This window comes from Thamnophis sirtalis, unplaced genomic scaffold (assembly GCF_051295495.1).
Source record: "Thamnophis sirtalis isolate CommonGarterSnake01/CBP01778 unplaced genomic scaffold, rThaSir2_p1.2 scaffold_3, whole genome shotgun sequence".
Classification (NCBI taxonomy): Eukaryota; Metazoa; Chordata; class Lepidosauria; order Squamata; family Natricidae; genus Thamnophis; species Thamnophis sirtalis.
Window position 1 is genome coordinate 25212729 of NW_028261383.1, and position 18298 is coordinate 25231026.

An 18298-nucleotide genomic window follows, 5' to 3' on the forward strand; every position below is an offset into this window, starting at 1 on the left:
CTTGCTAGAAGGGCCCTGTATTGGCAGGCCAAGTAAATGTTAAATGCGAAGGGTTTGCATTTTGAAATATGGGGTTTATTCGTTTCTGCAGAGGTGATATTCAGCCAGTTCTGACCCGTTCTGGTGAATTGTAGAACTTTTGAGCAGCTCAGAGAACCGGCAAATATGACCTCTGGCTGGCTTCACCCCCATCTAGTTGCTGCCTCCCGAGTCCCAGCTGATCGGTTGGGTCTTCTTTTGTTGCCCTGCACAGGAGAATGGAGCTGGAAAGCAGGTTAGTGGGGTAGGGAGGGAATGAAGATTTTATAGTATCCTTGCCCTGGAGTGGGGAGGGAATGGAGATTTTACAGTATCCTTCCCCCAGGAGTAGGGAGGGAATGAGGATTTTGCAGGATCCTTCCCCTGCCACGCCCACAAAGCCATGCCACGCCCACAGAACCAGTAGTAAAAATGTTTGAATCCCACCACTGACTGTACTAAGGTTTTATTGCTGTAAACTGGATCATCATGAGTTGCTCTACCATATAGATTTTTGTAATAAAAACATACATGCATACATATTTAGATCCCCCTTTATTATATGTAGAAATAAATCAAGGTGGAAACATATCTAATAGAGATCCAAGCTTGTTTTTTCTGGCCCAGAATGGCAGTTGCCCTCGACTCCATGAAAGGGAACCACCGCACTGAGCCAGAGAAAGAAAGCTCAGATTTCCTTCCCCATGTTTGATACTAAGACACGTTTGACTAAAAAGAATCATGCAAGAAATCAAATTATTAATCTCTCAGCGGGGCTTCCGATAAGAAATGAGAAACGAAATTCAAGATTCCTCTACACACATCAAATTCTCCCTTATGTGGAATTTCTTGTGTGCGATAAGAGAGGAATTCCGTGTGAAACACTGTTCGCAATCTGGGCATTTGAATGGTTTCTCCCCTGTGTGTAACCTAACATGATTTATAAGGTTAGACCTAATACTGAAATCTTTGCCACAATCTGGACACTCGTATGGTTTCTCTCCTGTGTGAGTCCTCCAGTGTATCATCAAGTCGTAATTCCGATAGAAACATTTCCCACACTCGAGACACTCATATGGTTTATCTCCTGTGTGAATTCTCTGGTGCTTCACCAGGTATGAATTCTGACTGAAACCTTTCCCACACTCGAGACATTCATATGGTTTTTCTCCTGTGTGAGTCCTCTGGTGTTTCATCCGGTTGGAATTATGACTGAAACTTTTCCCACAATACATACATTCATATGGTTTCTCTCCTGTGTGAGTCCTCTGGTGTAACATCAGGTGAGAATTCTGACTGAAACTTTTTCCACAATCCGGACACTCATACAGTTTCTCTCCTGTGTGAATCCTCTGATGTATCACTAAGTCGAAATTTCGAATGAAACTTTTCCCACATTCGAGACACTCATATGGTTTTTCTCCTGTGTGAGTCCTCTGGTGTATCAAGAGAGCAGAATTCCAATTGAAACTTTTACCACAATCCAGACACTGAAATGGTTTCTCCCCTCTGTGTGTCTTCTGGTGCTTCACCAGTTCAGACTTCCAACTGAAACTTTCCCCACACACTTGACACTCATACATTTTCTCTCCTGTATGATTTCTCTGGTGTACCACTAGATAGGAATTCCGAGAGAAACCTTTCCCACAATCAGGACACTCATATGGTTTCTCTCCTGTGTGAATTCTTTGGTGTTCCACCAGGTGGGAATTCCGACTGAAACTTTTGCCACAATCCAGGCACTCATATGGTTTTTCTCCTGTGTGAGTCTTCTGGTGTTTCACCAAGTCGGAGTGCCAATTGAAATCTTTCTCACAATCTGGACATTCATATGGTTTGTCCCCCGTGTGAGTCCTCTGGTGTTTCAAAAGGTTGGAATTATAACTGAAACCTTTCCCACAATCAGGACATTCAAAGGGTTTCTCTCCTGTGTGAGTTCTCTGGTGTACAAGCCGGTTGGAGTTCTGTTTGAAACTTTTCCCACAATCCACACATTCATATGGTTTTTCTCCTGTATGAGTTCTCTGGTGTTTCACCAAGTTGCAATTCTGACTGAAACGTTTCCCACAATACAGACACTCATATGGTTTCTCTCCTGTGTGAGTCCTCTGGTGTATCGCCAGCTTGGAATTATGTTGGAAATGTTTCCCACAATACAGACAATGATAAGGTTTTTCTCCAGTGTGAGTCATCTTGTGTCTCACCAGATTGGTTTGCATGCTAAATTTTTTGCCACATGGGCCCCACTAAACAGTGACCTGTTCTCAGTAAAGCGTTTGTCGCACTCCAAACATTTATATGCATTTTCACAGGGTGGATTGACTTATGCATAAATCAGATGTGATCTGCAATTAGCGTTTTCCCCACATTAGGCACTGTGGAGTTTTTCCAACACTTATATTCTTGGATTCTTGAGGCGGCAAAAAATATTTCTGATCTCTTACCTGGTGTTTGTTTGGTTCAAGTCACTCTTTCCTTCCTCAAAGGCTTTCATTAATGCCTGCCCTTTTTGGCCATCCAAAAGCTCTTTTCCTTCCCACCAACTTCCAGCAATTTCCTACTTTTTCTGAATTTGGAAATGATCCCCCTTGACTTTTTATGTCCTACAAATTCTATTTTCCTTGTTATTCTCTCCTTTGTTTTTCTGCTGAGGAAGGAGAAGTATTTTTATACTTTCTGAAGGAAATGGAAAATATTTTGATTGATGGTTTGTTTTGCATTTTAATGCTGCTTCTCATTCTGTTGTCCAGAGTGCTCTTCTTGCTCTTTTTCTGTAAGATTCATATTTAAGGATTAGTTTCATTATTGTTTAAAGAATGGCTGGAAAACATGTGAAAGCAGCAATAAATAAATAAATCCCCATATACCATCAATAAACTAACACCAACATTCTAATTCAACCTCTAACATTAATTACCATTCATTTGGCATATAGAAGACTATGGATTTATGTAAATAAATTTATGAAAATAAAATCCCAGAGGAGAAAAGAGGTCAAGGCTCAATCTTAATACCTTTGCTAAGTTGTAGAGGAAAGTTTGAAGAGTTCCCCTACACCGCACTCCTAGAGGAAAACCTATCTGGAACTAAGGGAGGTGCATTTTCTCCTTGCATCTCCAAGATCCAAGTTCAGATATCAACTAAATCATAAGATTCTCTTTTGGATTTGAGTAAATCACTCTTATATGCACGCATATGAGCACAGAAATAAAAACCTATCAATTTATTTATGTAGACCATCTATATGTATCTTTATGTACAAAATGTCCCAGAAGTGCATTCGCTCTAATTTTTTGATCTAAATTTGGAAAATTGGGGACATTAACAGATGGCTTGGTGACAAAATCCTATGGAAGATTTAAAGCATCCGTTTTCCCCATGAAACTCCTCACTTGCCAGGAAACAAAAAATCACAAAGAATCCAATGTTTCGTAAAGGGTGAGAAATAGGGAAAATATATAAAGATTTGTTTAAATGCCCCAAATTTGCAAGCAGAAAATCAAAGGAAGCAGTTTTAAATCACACAGCCCCAGAGGAATACTGAATACTGTCTGAAGTCACTATATATGCATGCCTATCGACACAAGATATACACTCCTAAGAATTTGTTTATGTAAACAACCATGTATATTTCAGTCTACAAAATGCTCCAGAAGTGCATTGGCTCAATTATTTTAATCTAATTTTAGAAAGGTGGGGAAATTAACAAATGGTACCTAAATCCTAGGCAAGATTTAAACCATCCGTTTTTGCCCATGAAACTCCTCACTTGCCAGGAAAACATGTCAATAAAATAACCAAATGTTATCTGAAAGCTGAACCATTTGGGCGGCTAAGAAATATGAAACATAAATAAATAATTATTAAATCTCCCAGCAGAAAATCAGAGGCAGAAATTTTAAACCATGCAGCAAAAGGATGACATTTGGGGAGGAAAAGAATATGCTGCAGCAGCCCACATGTTTCAGCCTCTTTGCTTCCTCTGCTTCCAGGCCGTGGGGGAAGCCATGCTTTCTCTGCTTCTACGCCATGGAGGAAGCCGAAGGGCCCGACTTGCTCCCGGCTTCTCCTCCCACCTGCCCTCCACTCACCTCCCAGGAACCGCTTCGACCCTCCAAACGGCACAAGAGGCTCCAGCGACGGCATCCGCCTTCCGTATCTGAGTCGGAAGAGGAAATTCCACTCTCCTTCGACTCCTCTCCTTCACATCCTCTCTGGCAATAGTTCTCTATCGTTTAGACCAGTTCAATCTCAGCCTCTCCCTCTTCCCTTGAATAGCTATTGATGTACAGTACCTGCTTGCTAGGCGCGAGGGTGGCTTCTTTGTAGAGCGCCATCTAGCGACATAAGGCGGAAGAACACGCTCGTTCTACCCCCAAGATGTTCTCATTGATTCCGGGCTACCTTGTGTGCCATCAAGTCCCATTCGACTCCCACCGAGGTCATGGATAGCTTTTCTCCCTGAGGATCCATCCCCAAACATTTTCTTCCAGGTCCCCCAAGAGGGCCTTCATTGTCCCTGGAGCTGAGCCTGAAGCTTCCTTTGCCAGAAGCGGCAACTAAACCAAAGGAAAGTTCCCTTTGGGGCTGGAAATGATGTGCAAACAGGAAGGGAGAAAGTGCACCTCCCATAGTTCCAGTTTTTCCTCTTGGGATGTGTGTGCAGGATAACCCCTCCAAACATCCCTCTGAAACTTAACTGAAGCTGTAAGACTGAAGCTTGACCCCTTGTCTCTGCTGAGATTTTCTTTTCCTTTACATCCATGTTTAGCACAGTATTTCCTATGGGTGTTCCATCCTTTCTTAGCAACGGAAAGTTTGGCACCAAATGCTTTCCTCACCTTAGAGCCCTCCATATTTCTTTTCCAACCTCAGGAGCGGAATGGACGAACCCAGGAGACAGTGAGTGGGAACTCTAGACAGAAATCCTGCTGGGGCTTTTTAGGCGAATTCCTTGCTGCCTAAAGTTGGGGAACTTGCGGGACACCGAATTGTGCCCACCTTGAGTTAGCCAGTGCAACTTATTCAATACTGACCCAGCTGTACAGTCAGCCGCGCCCAGTGAGCATTGTCGAGCAGGCCACACCCACCTGGCCACGTCTTCCTCATCACCCGCAACCCAGCCATGCCCACCTGGCTGCTGTGAGTCATCATAGCCTTACGTGCAACTGGCCCTTTGAGGGCAACCATAATGCTGATGCAGTCCTCAATGTAATTGAGTTTGACCCCTCTGGTTTACAGAGTCAGCAACAATCTTGGGTTCTCATTTTACCGATCTCAGAAGAATGGAAGGCTGAGTCAACCATGAGCCCCCTCAGGATCAAATTCCAAGCTGTGGGCAGGCAGCTGGCAATACCACATTCTAACCACTGAGCCACCAGGGCACTTATCACTATTGCCCCACCTTTATTACTTTTGCGACCATCTGTTCCACCAAGTCAGATAGGGTGGGAACACTGCCAGTCCCTTAAATAATGCTAATGGATAGGAGGTAGGAAGTCTTTTCTGTTGCAGCGCCTGCCCTATCAGACACTCTTCCCCCTGAAGTTTGGCAGGCCTTTATCTTCCTAATCTTCCATAAAGCATGGAAGATGTAGCATGGGATAAGAAAAGGCCTCTGCCCACCAGAAGCTTGATTTGGAACCAGGTGTTCCTTTATATGCATTTAATTTTAATATGGTTTTTAAGTTAATTATTGATTGGGAGCCAGCCTGAGTTTGTTATAACATGGACAGTTACATAAAGATTTAAAATAAATCAGATGATCCTAAAAAATTATTCTGCTGAAGCAGCTAATTTACAGGGCACTGAAGGTCTATGCATTTCTTTAATTATCAAATATATATATATCGTTGTTAACCCTGCAATTAAATTCTCTCTAATTTAACTCCTGGCAAGGAGAAAGATTACCAGTTTTGAGGAAGAATGGCACAAGAAATGAACATAACGTATTTTTTGGAGTATAAGACATACCTTTTCCCCCCTAAGAGGGTGAAAACTGTAAAAAGGTTTTATTGCTGTAAACCGTGTGGAATAACCATGACTTGAGATGCCAAATGGGATTTTCAAATTAAGTAAAAATGCATACAAACATATTTATATCCCCCTGTGTTATATGTAGAAATAACTCGTGGTGGCAAACATACCTTATAGAGATCCAAACTCGCTTTCTCTGGCCCAGCATGGTGGCTCCCCTTGACTCTGTGAGAGGGAACTATCTCACTGGGACAGAGAAAAGAAGCTCAAATTAGAGGCTAAAATTAGAGGCTGCAGGCTAAAATATATGGACCTGGCCAGGGCTAGTCTAGAGAAGACAAGAATCATGATAGCAGTCTTCCAATATTTAAGAGGCTGTCACAAAGAGGAGGGGGACAATCTATTTTCCAAAGCGCCAGACAAGGAACAATGGATGGAAACTGGTAAGAATACATTTTCTGACAGTGAGAACAATCAATCAATGGAACAGCTCACCTTCAGAGGTTGTGAGTGCTTCATCACTGGAGCCCCTGAAGAAGAGACTGGACTGCCATGTGTCAGAAATGGTATAGGGTCCTCTGCTTGGTTTGGACTAGATGACCTACAAGGTCCCTTCCAATTTTGTTATTCTATTCTATTCCTCCCTGAAGTTTGATACTAACATGTTTCATTAAAAAGAATCATGCAAAAAATTACATAGTTAATTGCTGAGGTGCACTTCCATAAAAGACAAGAAACTAAATTCTAGAGTCCTCTACAAACTTCAAATTTTGCCTCAAGAGGAATTTAAGTGATAAGGGAGAAATTGTGAGCAAAACACTGTCCACAATCTGGGTTATACAAATGGTTACTCTCCTATGTGTAACCTTACATGATTTAGAAGGCTAGACCTACAGCTGAAATCTTTCCCACAATCCGGACACTCGTATGGTTTTATTCCTGTGTGAGTCCTCCAGTGTGTCACCAAATTGTAATTCCAACTAAAACTTTTCCCACATTCGAGACACTCATAAGGTTTTTCTCCTGTGTGAGTCCTCTGGTGTTTTACCAGGTAGGAATTCTGACTGAAACATTTCTCACAATCCGGGCACTCATATGGTTTTTCTCCTCTGTGAGTCCTCTGATGTTTCACCAGATTAGAATTCCAAGAGAAACCTTTCCCACAATCAGGACACTCATATGGTTTCTCTCCCGTGTGGGTCCGCTTGTGTATCACCATGTCAGAATTCCGATTGAAACGTTTCCCACAATCAGGACACTCATATGGCTTCTCTCCCGTGTGAATCTTCTGGTGTATAAGCAGGTGAGAATTTTGAATAAAACATTTATCACACTCTAGACACTTATATGGTTTCTCTCCCGTATGAGACCTCTGGTGTCTCACCAGGTCAGAATTCCGAGAGAAGCTTTTCCCACAATCAGGACACTCATATGGTTTTTCTCCTGTGTGAGTCCTCTGATGCTTCACCAGGTTAGAATTCCGAGAGAAGCTTTTCCCACAATCAGGACACTCATATGGTTTCTCTCCAGTGTGAGTTCTCTGGTGTACTTCCAAATCGGAATTCCAATTGAAACTTTTCCCACAATCTGGGCACTCATATGGTTTTTCTCCTGTGTGAATCCTCCGATGTATCACGAGCTTGGAATTCTCCTTGAAGCTTTTCCCACAATCCAGACACTCATATGGTCTCTCTTCCATGTGAGTCCTCTGATGTATCACCAGGGTAGATTTCCGAGAGAAACTTTTCCCACAATCAGGACATTCAAAGAGTTTCTCCCCAGTGCTCTTGTGTCTCACCGCCTTGGCGTTCATGCTTAATCTTTTGTCACAGTGGAAGCACTGGTGTGGGTCCTTCCATGAATTACGAGGAAGGTTTTCAGAGTAAAGTTTTTACTGCACTCCAAACATTTGTATGGCTTTTCACTGGATGGATCATGTTGCGCATAATCAGTGTGACCTGCAATATGTGTTTTTCACACAATAGGCAGTCTTGTAGGGGTTTTTCCAACACCGATATTCTAGGATTCTTGAAAAGGCCAAAAATATTTCTGATCTCTTACTTGGAGATTCTTTGATTCAAGCCATTCTTTCCTTTGTCAAAGGCTTTCACTAATACCTGGCCATTTTGGCCACGTGGACTTTTTTCTTCCCACTGACTTTTAGGTATTTCCCACTTTTTCTTTATTTGGATATTTTCCTCCTTGATTGTTCATATGCCGTATAATCTATTTTCTCCGACTCAAAACTTTGTTTTTGTTATTATTTCCCTTATCTCTCATTTGTGAAGGAAGAAGACTTTTTACACTTTCAAGAGGAATTGAAAAAATATTTTGACTAAGGGTTCATTTTGGATTTTAATGCTTCTCATTCTCCGTTGTCCAGCGTGCTCTCCTTGGCATTCTCTTTATAAGATTCACAGTAATGAGTTAGTTTCATGAATGTTTAAAAATGGCTGCAGGACCTGTGAAAGCAGCAAAAAAAAACACCCATATATTAGCAGGAAAAACCAAAATTCTGTTTTAACACATAATATTAATTATGATTCATTTGGCATATAGAAGATTAGCAAGATCCAAGTTCAAATATTGACTTGATCATAAGATTGTCTTTTGCAATCAATCAATCAATCAATCAATCAATCAATCACTCCGAATAAAGCTGGAAGGGACCTAGGAGATCTTGTAGTTCAGCCCCCTGTTAAAGTAGGAGCAGGGTATATCATTACAGGCTAATTTTTTGACAGCTAACCACTCAGGTACGCAGGCACAGGCACATAGATATCCACACCTACAAATTTAGGTATGTAGACAATCTATGTGTTTTTTTAATGTGTAAAATGCCCCAGAAGTGCATTTGCTCATATTTTTCATCTAAGTTCAGAAAATTGGGGCTATTAACAGATGACTTGGTAACCAAATCCTGGGCAAAATTTAAACCATCCGTTTTGCAAATGAAACTCTTCACTTGCAATGAAAACAACATGTCAATAAAATAACCAAGACCTGAAAGCTGAGCCATTTGGGCGGCTAAGAAATATGAAGCTTAAATAAATAATTTTTAAATCTCCCAACAGAAAATCACAGGCAGCAATTTTAAATCATGCAGCGAAAAGATAACTTTTGGGGAGGAAAATAATATGCTGCAACAGCAGCAGCCCACATGTTTCAGCCTCTTTGCTTCCAGGCCGTGGAGGAAACCAAAAGGCCCGACTTTCTCCCGGCTTCTCCTCCGGCCTTCCCTCCACTCACCTCCCGGGAGCCGCTTCGACCCTCCAAACAGCACAAGAGGCTCCGCCGACACCATTATCCTCCCGTGGGTGAAACGGAGGAGGAGGTTCCTCTGCCCTTCGGCTCCTCTCCTCCACGTCCTCTCTAGCAATACAAGTCTCTGTCGTTTAAACCCGTTCAATCTCAGCTTCTCCCTCTTCCCTTGAATAGCTATTGATGTACAGTACCTGCTTGCTAGGCGCGAGGGTTGCTTCTTTGTAGAGTGCCATCTAGCGACATAAGGCGGAAGAACACGCTCGTTCTACCCCCCCAAGATGTTCTCATTGATTCCGGGCTTCCTTGTGTGCCATCAAGTCCTATTCGACTCCCACGGAGCTCATCGATAGCTTTTCTCCCAAAGGATCCATCCCAAACCTTTTCTTCCAGGTCCCCCGAGAGGGCATCCATTGTCCCTGTAGCTGAGCCCGAAGCTTCCTTTGCCAGAAGTGGTAACTAAACCAAAGGAAAGCTCCCTTTGGGGCTGGAAATGATGTGCAAACAGGAACGGATAAAGTGCACCTCCCATAGTTCCAGTTTTTCCTCTTGGGATACTTGTGCAGGATAACCCCTCCAAACATCCCTCTGTAACTTAACTGAAGCTGTAAGACTGAAGCGTGACCCCTTGTCTCTGCTGGGATTTTCTTTTCCTTTACATCTATACTTAGCTAACAAGCACAGTATTTCTTATTGAGGCCCCATCGCTGCTTAGTGTTGGAAGAAAAATGCATCTGGTTCAGTTCCAAGTGGGAGAAAAACACCGGAAACATGCAGGGCTGATCAGAAAGATGGTTTATGGGTGAACAGGACCACATGGGTTTGAGCTCCTGGCCCACATGGAGTGGAGAGTGGGGGTTATTTATACCCTCTCTGATCTTGAGCTTCCTGATCCTGTGGTAAGAGCATGTATTCTACTGGTTGCTTTCAAACTCCGATGGAGCTATGCAGGGGTCATAGCTGGGGTGTAGGTTGTCTGAGTTAAGTTTGGTTCACTCTCTGAGATGATGTAATGAGGAGTCTTGTGTCCTGAAAGGGTGTTGGCCAATTCTTATTATGTCTTGATGTCTTTCCTGTTTTGGATCTTGAGTGAGGGCCAATCCCATCATCCTGAGGTAGATAAACTGGCCCAGTCCTGCTGGGGCTATTAAGAAAGTTGAGGGCTGCTTTCCAAGAGTATGGTTCTTCTTTAGGCAAATATACTATTCTCCCTTCTTAATAGCAGTAGACTTATATACCGCTTCATAGGCCTTTCAGGCCTCTCTAAGCGGTTTACAGAGAGTCAGCATATTGCCCCCAACAATCTGGGTCCTCATTTTACCCACCTCGGAAGGATGGAAGGCTGAGTCAACCCTGAGCCGGTGAGATTTGAACCGCTGACCTGCTGATCTAGCAGTAGCCTGCAGTGCTGCATTTAACCACTGCGCCACCTTGGCTCTTAATATTTCTCAAAAAATGTTTCATTTTTCTAGGAGAGGGGTGTGTGATCTTTCTATATTAGCAATGCAAAGTTTGGCACCCATTGCAGTCCCAACCTCAGAGCCATTCATATTTCTTTTCCAACCTCAAGAGCAGAATGGAAGAGTAATTCCCCTCCCTTCTGGATAGTTGGCAACCGAATGGTTTTATACTTTCAACAGCAGTTTGCATAACATAATAATGTTATAACAAAATCATGAGAGGTTTTCCTGGCAGAGGAGCTCAAGGCGATTAAGATTGTTTATATGTTCAGCTGAAGTGGGCGATGAAAGGTTGGCAGCCTGGGATTTCAATTCACTTTCTGCTTGCAGCTCTTTTCAATCTGGGTTTGGGCAGAGGGGCATCACCAAAATGGCACTGGTTGCAATTCTCATGGATTTTTGTAGGATTTGGGGTAGAACAATTTTTGCCCTCCTAAACCTCTCATCAGGTTTCAATATCTTTGCCAATGATATCCTTCTAGACCAGGGGTGTCACACTCAATTTAATTGAGGGCCGCATCAGGGTGTGTTTGACCTTGGAGGGGGGCGTGGCCAGGGTGGGCATGGCTAGCTCGATGTCAGTCATGTTGGAGGCACCTGTGGTCGCCTGAGCACTCTCTCAGTGAAAAACAAGCTGCTTTCGCTGGCAGAGAGTTGCAGGAGGCTGTCCCAGCCGAAAATGGAGCTCACGAGGCCAGATCTAAACACCCCGCAAGCTAGATCCGGCCCCAGGGCTTTGAGTTTGACACCCGTGTTCTAGACTGCATTTGAGGACTGGTTGACTGCCTACTTCCAGTCCATGTGGGTAAAAGAAGGGTGTGGTATTGGCCCCTGTAATTTGGGGGATCCTGGGGCTCAAGCGTTTCATTACTGCATTTTAACATCTACATGAAACCGCTAGAAAACTTTTATTCTTTGGTGCCCAATTATGTACGAGTAATCCTCTATTTACAAATTTATTTAGGGACCATCTGGTTACAATGACATTGAAAAAAGTGACATGACCATTTCCCACACCATTAGAGCACCCCCATGGTCACGTGATCAAAATAGGGGCGCTTGGCAAGTGACTTGAATTTGTGATAATTGTCCTGGGGTCAGCCTGCGCCTTCATCTGGGAGTCTTCCGCGTGGCCTGAGAGGGACAGTGAGACTCCTCTGTGGACGAGACTTTGGCGCTCGCCATGGTCTTGCCTTCCCCCACTGGAGACCTCTGGATTCTCCCTCCCATCCTGGCCTGGACCCCCACACGAGATGGAGGCTGCTGCTGCTGCATGTGGAGGCACAGAGAAGAAAGTTTGCAGGAAGCAGTTTTTTCCGAGTCCAACTTCTGCCTCGAGATATCTCTGGAGAATAGGATGGGGTGACGAGGGTGCTGCGTGAATGAAGGCTGCCTCAATAAGCCAGCATCCATACTACAAATGATTAGAAATGGGGATTCCTTTTTGAGAACGGCCAGCTTCCCTCCTGGAGGACAGGGAAGCGTTGCTATCCCTCCTCCTCCTCCTGCTCTCCAGAGATCTATCAAGGCAGAAGTTAATCTCAGAGGAAGCTGCTTCCTGCCAATGTTATCCTCTGCGCTTCCACACGCAGCAGTGTGGAAGTTGTGGGATACCAATTGTCCCCCACCTCGAGTTAGCCGGTGCAATTTATTCAATCCCCACCCAGCTCTCCGGAGTCAGCTGTGCCCAGTGAGCATTGCTGAGCAGGCCACACCCACCTGGCCATGACTACCTAGTGCTCACAACCAAGCTGTGAGCACCCAGCCGCATCTCCCCAGCCATGCCCACCTGGCCACTTTGAGTCATCATAGCCTTACCTGCAACTGGCCCTTTGTGGGCAACCATAATGGTGATGTTGTCCTCAATGCAATTGAGTTGGACCCCTCTGGTTTACAGAGTCAGCATACAGCCCCCAACAATCTTGTGTTCTCATTTTACCGATCTCAGAAAGATTACCAGTTTTGAGGAAGAATTGGACAAGAAATGAACATAATTAGCAAGCAAGGGAAGCCTGATTAGCTTCTAAATTAAACAAAAGCAAGAATCGTCTTTTTGGAATTCCTAGATCATCCAAATCCCATCAATCTTGCTAGAAGGACCCTCTATTTGCAGAGCAAGTACATGTTAAATGTGGAGGCTTTGCATCTTGCCATTTGCAATATATGGAGTTTATTGGTTTCTGTATTAAGGATTCTTTGCTGCAAACCGTGTGGAATAGCCATGAGTTGAGCTGCCAAATGAGATTTTCAAATTAAGTAAAAATGCCTACAAACATATTTATATTCCTCTTTATTATATGTAGAAATAACTCAAGTTGGCAAACATACTTGAGATCCAAGTTCCCTTTCTCTGGCCCAGCATGGCGGCTCCCCTTGACTCTGTGAGAGGGAACTATCTCACTGGGACAGAGAAAGGAAGCTCAGATTATAGACCTGCAGGCTAAAATATATGAAGAACAGCTACAGGACCTGGGCATGGCTAGTCTAGGGAAAACAAGAATCATGATAGCAGTCGTCCAATATTTGAGAGGCTGTCACAAAGAGGAGGGGGACAATCTATTTTCCAAAGGAGCTGAAGGCCACAGTTGGAACAATGGATGGAAACGTATCAAGGAAAGATACAAACTAGAAATAAGGAGATATTCTCTGACAGTGAGAATAATCAATCAATGAAACAGCTCACCTTCAGAAGTTATGGGAGCTACACCACTGGAACCCCTAAAAAAGAGACTGGACTGCCCTGTGTCAGAAATGGTATAGGGTCCTCTGCTTGGTTTGGACTAGATGACCTACAAGGTCCCTTCCAATTTTATTATTCTATTCCTCCCTGATGTTTGATACGTGTTTCACTTAAAAAAATCATCCAAATATTACATGCTGAGGTGCGCTTACATAAGAGATAAGAAATTCAAGAGTCCTCTACACACTTCAAATTTTGCCTCAAGTAGCATTTCTTGTGTAATAAGTGAGGAATTGTGAGCAAAACACTGTCCACAATCTGGGTATACAAATGGTTACTCTCCTATGTGTAACCTTACATGATTTAGAAGGCTAGTCCTAGTACTGAAATCTTTCCCACAATCTGGACATTCATACGGTTTCTCTCCTGTGTGAGTCCTCCGGTGTATCACCAAGTCATAATTCCGAGAGAAACATTTCCCACACTCAAGACACTCATATGGTTTTTCTCCTGTGTGAGTCCTTCGGTGTATCACCAAGTCATAATTCCGAAAGAAACATTTCCCACACTCAAGACACTTATATGGTTTTTCTCCTGTGTGAGTCCTCTGATGTAACACCAGCTTTGAATTATGCAGAAAACTTTTCCCACAATCCAGACACTCATACAGTCTCCTTTCTTTGTGAGTTTTCTGGTGTTTCACCAGTTCAGTCTTGCAACTGAATTCCCCCCCACACTCTGGACATTCATACAATTTCTCTCCTTTGTGCGTCTTCAGGTGTATCACCAGGTCAGAATTCCAACTGAAACCTTTCCCACAATCCAGGCACTCATATGGTTTTTCTCCTGTGTGAGTTTTCTGGTGTCTCACCAGGTGGGAGGACTGACGGAAACTTTTCCCACAATCTGGACATTCATATGGTTTCTCACCCGTGTGAGTCCTCTGGTGAATCACCAAGTTTGAATTTTGAAAGAAACTTTTCCCACAAAAGAGACACTCATTTAATTTTTCTCCTGTGTGAGTCAACTGGTGCATCATCAGGTTAGAATTCCGTGTGAAAATTTTACCACAATCCAGACATTTATACAGTTTGTCCCCTGTGTGAGTTCTCTGGTGAACCACCAAGTCAGAATTCCGATGGAAGCTTTCCTCACAATCTGCACATCTATATGGTTTCTCTCCCGTGTGAATCCTCTGGTGTTTCACCAGGTAGGAATTCTGACTGAAACTTTTCCCACAATCACATTTATATGGTTTCTCTTCGGTATGTGTCTTTTGATGTTTCACCATGTCAGAATTGCGAGTGAAATGTTTCCCACAATCTGCACACTTATATGGTTTCTCTCCCGTGTGAATCCTCTGGTGTATCACCATGTCAGAATTCCTAGTGAAATGTTTCCCACAATCTGGACACTCATATGGTTTCTCTCCTGTGTGAGTCCTCTGGTGTTTCACCAGGTGGGAATTTTGTATGAAATGTTTACCACATTCCAGACACTTATATGGTTTTTCTCCTGTGTGAATCCTCTGATGTATCACCAGCTCAGAATTCGAATTGAATCCTTTTCCACAATCTGAACATTCAAACGGTTTCAGTCCCGTGTGATTCCCATAGTGTTTCACCAAGTACGAATTATCACTGAAACTTTTCCCACAATCTGGACACTCATATGGTTTTTCTCCTGTGTGAGTCCTCTGATGTTTCACCAGGTTGGAATTCCAAGAGAAGCCTTTCCCACAATCAGGACACTCATATGGTTTTTCTCCAGTGTGAGTCCTCTGATGTACTTCCAACTCAGAATTCCAATTGAAACCTTTCCCACAATCCGGGCACTGATATGGTTTTTCTGCTGTGTGAGTCCTTTGATGTTTCACCAGGTTTGAATTCCGAGAGAAACCTTTTCCACAATCAGGACACTCATATGGTTTCTCTCCACTGTGAGTCCTCTGATGTACTTCCAACTCAGAATTCCAATTGAAACCTTTCTCACAAGCTGGGCACTTATATGGTTTTTCTCCTGTGTGAATCCTTTGATGTATCACGAGCTTGAAATTCTCCTTGAAGTTTTTCCCACAATCTGGACACTCATATGGTCTCTCTCCCACGTGAGTCCTCTGATGTATCACGAGGTCAGAATTCCGAGAGAAGCTTTCCCCACAATCAGGACATTCAAAAGGTTTCTGGCCAGGGTGAGTCCTCTGATGTTTCACTAGGTTAGAATTCCGAGAGAAACCTTTCCCACAATCAGGACACTCATATGGTTTCTCTCCAGTGTGAGTCCTCTGATGTATTTTCAACTCAGAATTCCAATTGAAACCTTTCCCACAATCTGGGCACTTATATGGTTTTTCTCCTGTGTGAATCCTCCGATGTATCACAAGGTAGGAATTCTCCTTGAAGCTTTTCCCACAATCTGGACACTCATATGGTCTCTCCCCCATGTGAATCCTCTGATGTATCACCAGGTCAGAATTCCGGGTGAAGCTTTCCCACAATCAGGATATTCAAAAAGTTTATTTCCCAGTGTCAGTCCTCTTGTGTCTCACCATATTGGTGTTCATGCATAATAATTTGTTGCATTGGAAGCATTGGTAGAGTTTCTCTTCGGTATGGATCCTTCCATGAATTATGAGGAATGTTTTCCGAGTAAAGTTTTTACCACACTCCAAACATTTGTATTGCTTTTCACTGGATGGATCATGTCGCGCATAATCACGTGTGACTTGCAATATGTGTTTTTCACACAATAGGTAATCTCTGGGGGTTTTCCAACACTGATATTCTTGGATTCTTGAGAAAGCCAAAAATATTTCTGATCTCTTACTTGGAGGTTCTTTGACTCAGACCACTCTTTCCCTCCGTAAATGCTTTCATTAATGTCTGCCCATTTTGGCCATCTGGACCTTTTTGTTCCCACTAACTTCCAGTTATTTCCACTTTTTCTTCATTTGGATATTTTCTTCCTTGACTGTTCATGTAACATCTTCTTGTGTTCCGTATAGTGTATTTTCTCCGACTCAAAACTTTGTTCTTGTTATTCTCTCCCTTATCTCTCATTTGTGGAGGAAGAAGAGTTTTTACACTTTCAAGAGGAACTGAAAAAATATTTTGACTGACATTTTGGATTTTAATGCTGCTTCTCATTCTCTGTTGTCCAGCGTGCTGTCCTTGGCATCCTCTTTCTCTATAAGGTTCACAGTAATGGGTTAGCTTCATGAATGTTTAAAAATGGCTGCAGGACCTGTGAAAGCAGCAAAAAAAATCCCATTAGCCAGAAAAACCAAAAACAAAAATTCTGTTTTAACACATATTAATTATGATTCATTTTGGCATATAGATTAGCAAGTTCAAATATTGACTTGATCATGGTTGTCTTTTTCAATCAATCTATCAATCAAATCAATCAATCACTCCGAATAATGCTGGAAGGGACCTAGGAGGTCTTGTAGTCCAGCCCCCTGTTCAAGCAGGAGCAGGATATATCATTACACGTTAAATTTTTGGCTTGGTTAATTACTCATGTACGCAGGCACACAGGAATAACACACCTACACATTTATGTATGTAGACCAGTGGTAGTCAACCTGGTCCCTACCGCCCACTAGTAGGCGTTCCAACTTTCATGGTGGGCGGTAGGAGTTTGCTGTAACTCTGCTTTATAAATTTTATAAGGTAAAGTTATTTCCCTACTTTATAAATCACCATTATTGTGGAACTGGTGGGCGGTTAGAAAATTTTACTGCTAACAAAAGTGGGTGGTAGGTATAAAAAGGTTGACTACCCCTGATGTAGACAATCGATGTGCATTTGCTCATATTTTTCATCTAAATCCAGAAATCTGGGGCCATTAATAGATGACTTGGTGACCAAATCCTATGCAAAATTTACAACATCCGTTTTGCCCATGAAACTCCTCACCTGCCAGGAAAACATAGTACAGTATAGCCTTTATTGTCATTGTACATCCTGTCAATAAAACAACAGGTCAATAAAATAATCAAGTGTTAGGTGAAAGCTAAGCGATTTGGGCGGGTAAGAAATATGAAATGAAGACTTTTTAAATCTCCCAAATCTCCAAGCTGCAGTTTTAAATCAAGCAGCATAAAGATAATAAAATTCAGGGAGAGAAAGAATAGGCAGCAAAAGCCACCATGTTTCAGCCTCGTTGCTTCCTCTGCATCTACGCCGTGGAGGAAGCCGAAGGGCCCGGCTTGCTCTCGGCTTCTCCTCCGACCTTCCCTCCACTCACCTCCCAGGAGCCGCTTCGACCCTCCAAGCAGCACAAGAGGCTCCGCCGACATCACCCTCCTCTCCTGGTGACTCGGAAGAGGAAGTTCTTCTGCCCTTCTCCTCGCCTCCACATCATCGCTAGCAATGGAATACTCTATCGTTTCCACCCGTTCAATCTCAGCCACTGCCTCTTCCTTAGATTAGCGCTGCCGCCGCTCTACCATTCCCGCTTTGTAGGCCTCTGTAGAACGCCATCTAGCGTTCTAGAGGCAGAAGAAAACACTCTTTCTTCCCACAGGCGTTTGCAAGATGTTCTTATTGATTCCGTGTTTCCTTCTGTGCCATCAATTCCTATTCGAGTCCCACCGAGCTCATCGATAGCTTCCCCCACTCCCCGGGCTCCATCCCCAAACCTTTTCTTTCAGGTTCTTCCAAGGACAATGAATGAGGGCATTCATTGTCCTTGGAGCTGAGCCCACAGCTTCTTTTTCCAGAAGGGCAATTAAACCAAAGGAAAGATCCCTTTGGGGCTGGAAATGATGTGCAAATGGGAAGGGAGAAAGTACACCTCTGTCAGTTTGTTTTTCCTCTTGGTGTGTGCGTGTGCATAACAACTCCTCAAAACTTGTCTCAGCAACTTACCGTATTTTTCAAAGTATAAGATGCACCAA

The 18298-nt window shown here is 43.2% G+C and overlaps 2 protein-coding genes across 4 annotated transcripts; both read right to left on the reverse strand.

The window, feature by feature from the left end:
• Positions 1-468: 468 nt before the first annotated feature.
• On the reverse strand, positions 469-9351 carry LOC106542342 (uncharacterized). Of its 3 annotated transcripts, XM_087711695.1 has the most exons (3): positions 9244-9351; positions 6861-8456; positions 469-2124 (listed from the first exon to the last, which is right to left on the reverse strand). In XM_087711695.1, the coding sequence occupies exons 2-3, from the start codon at positions 7805-7807 to the stop codon at positions 822-824; spliced, it is 2250 nt and encodes a 749-aa protein (XP_087567821.1). In that variant the 5' UTR covers positions 7808-8456; positions 9244-9351; the 3' UTR covers positions 469-821. The 3 variants fall into 3 exon arrangements, with proteins under 3 accessions (XP_087567821.1, XP_087567820.1, XP_013913517.2); XM_087711694.1 differs by lacking the exon at positions 9244-9351 and having other exon boundaries at positions 469-2077; positions 6982-7780; XM_014058042.2 differs by lacking the exons at positions 6861-8456; positions 9244-9351 and adding an exon at positions 4110-4210 and having other exon boundaries at positions 469-2789.
• Positions 9352-12870: 3519 nt separating this feature from the next.
• On the reverse strand, positions 12871-17751 carry LOC106542344 (uncharacterized). The gene is made up of 2 exons (XM_087711623.1): positions 17647-17751; positions 12871-16638 (listed from the first exon to the last, which is right to left on the reverse strand). Exon 2 carries the CDS (start codon positions 15836-15838, stop codon positions 13730-13732), a length of 2109 nt encoding a protein of 702 aa, XP_087567749.1. The 5' UTR covers positions 15839-16638; positions 17647-17751; the 3' UTR covers positions 12871-13729.
• Positions 17752-18298: the final 547 nt, after the last annotated feature.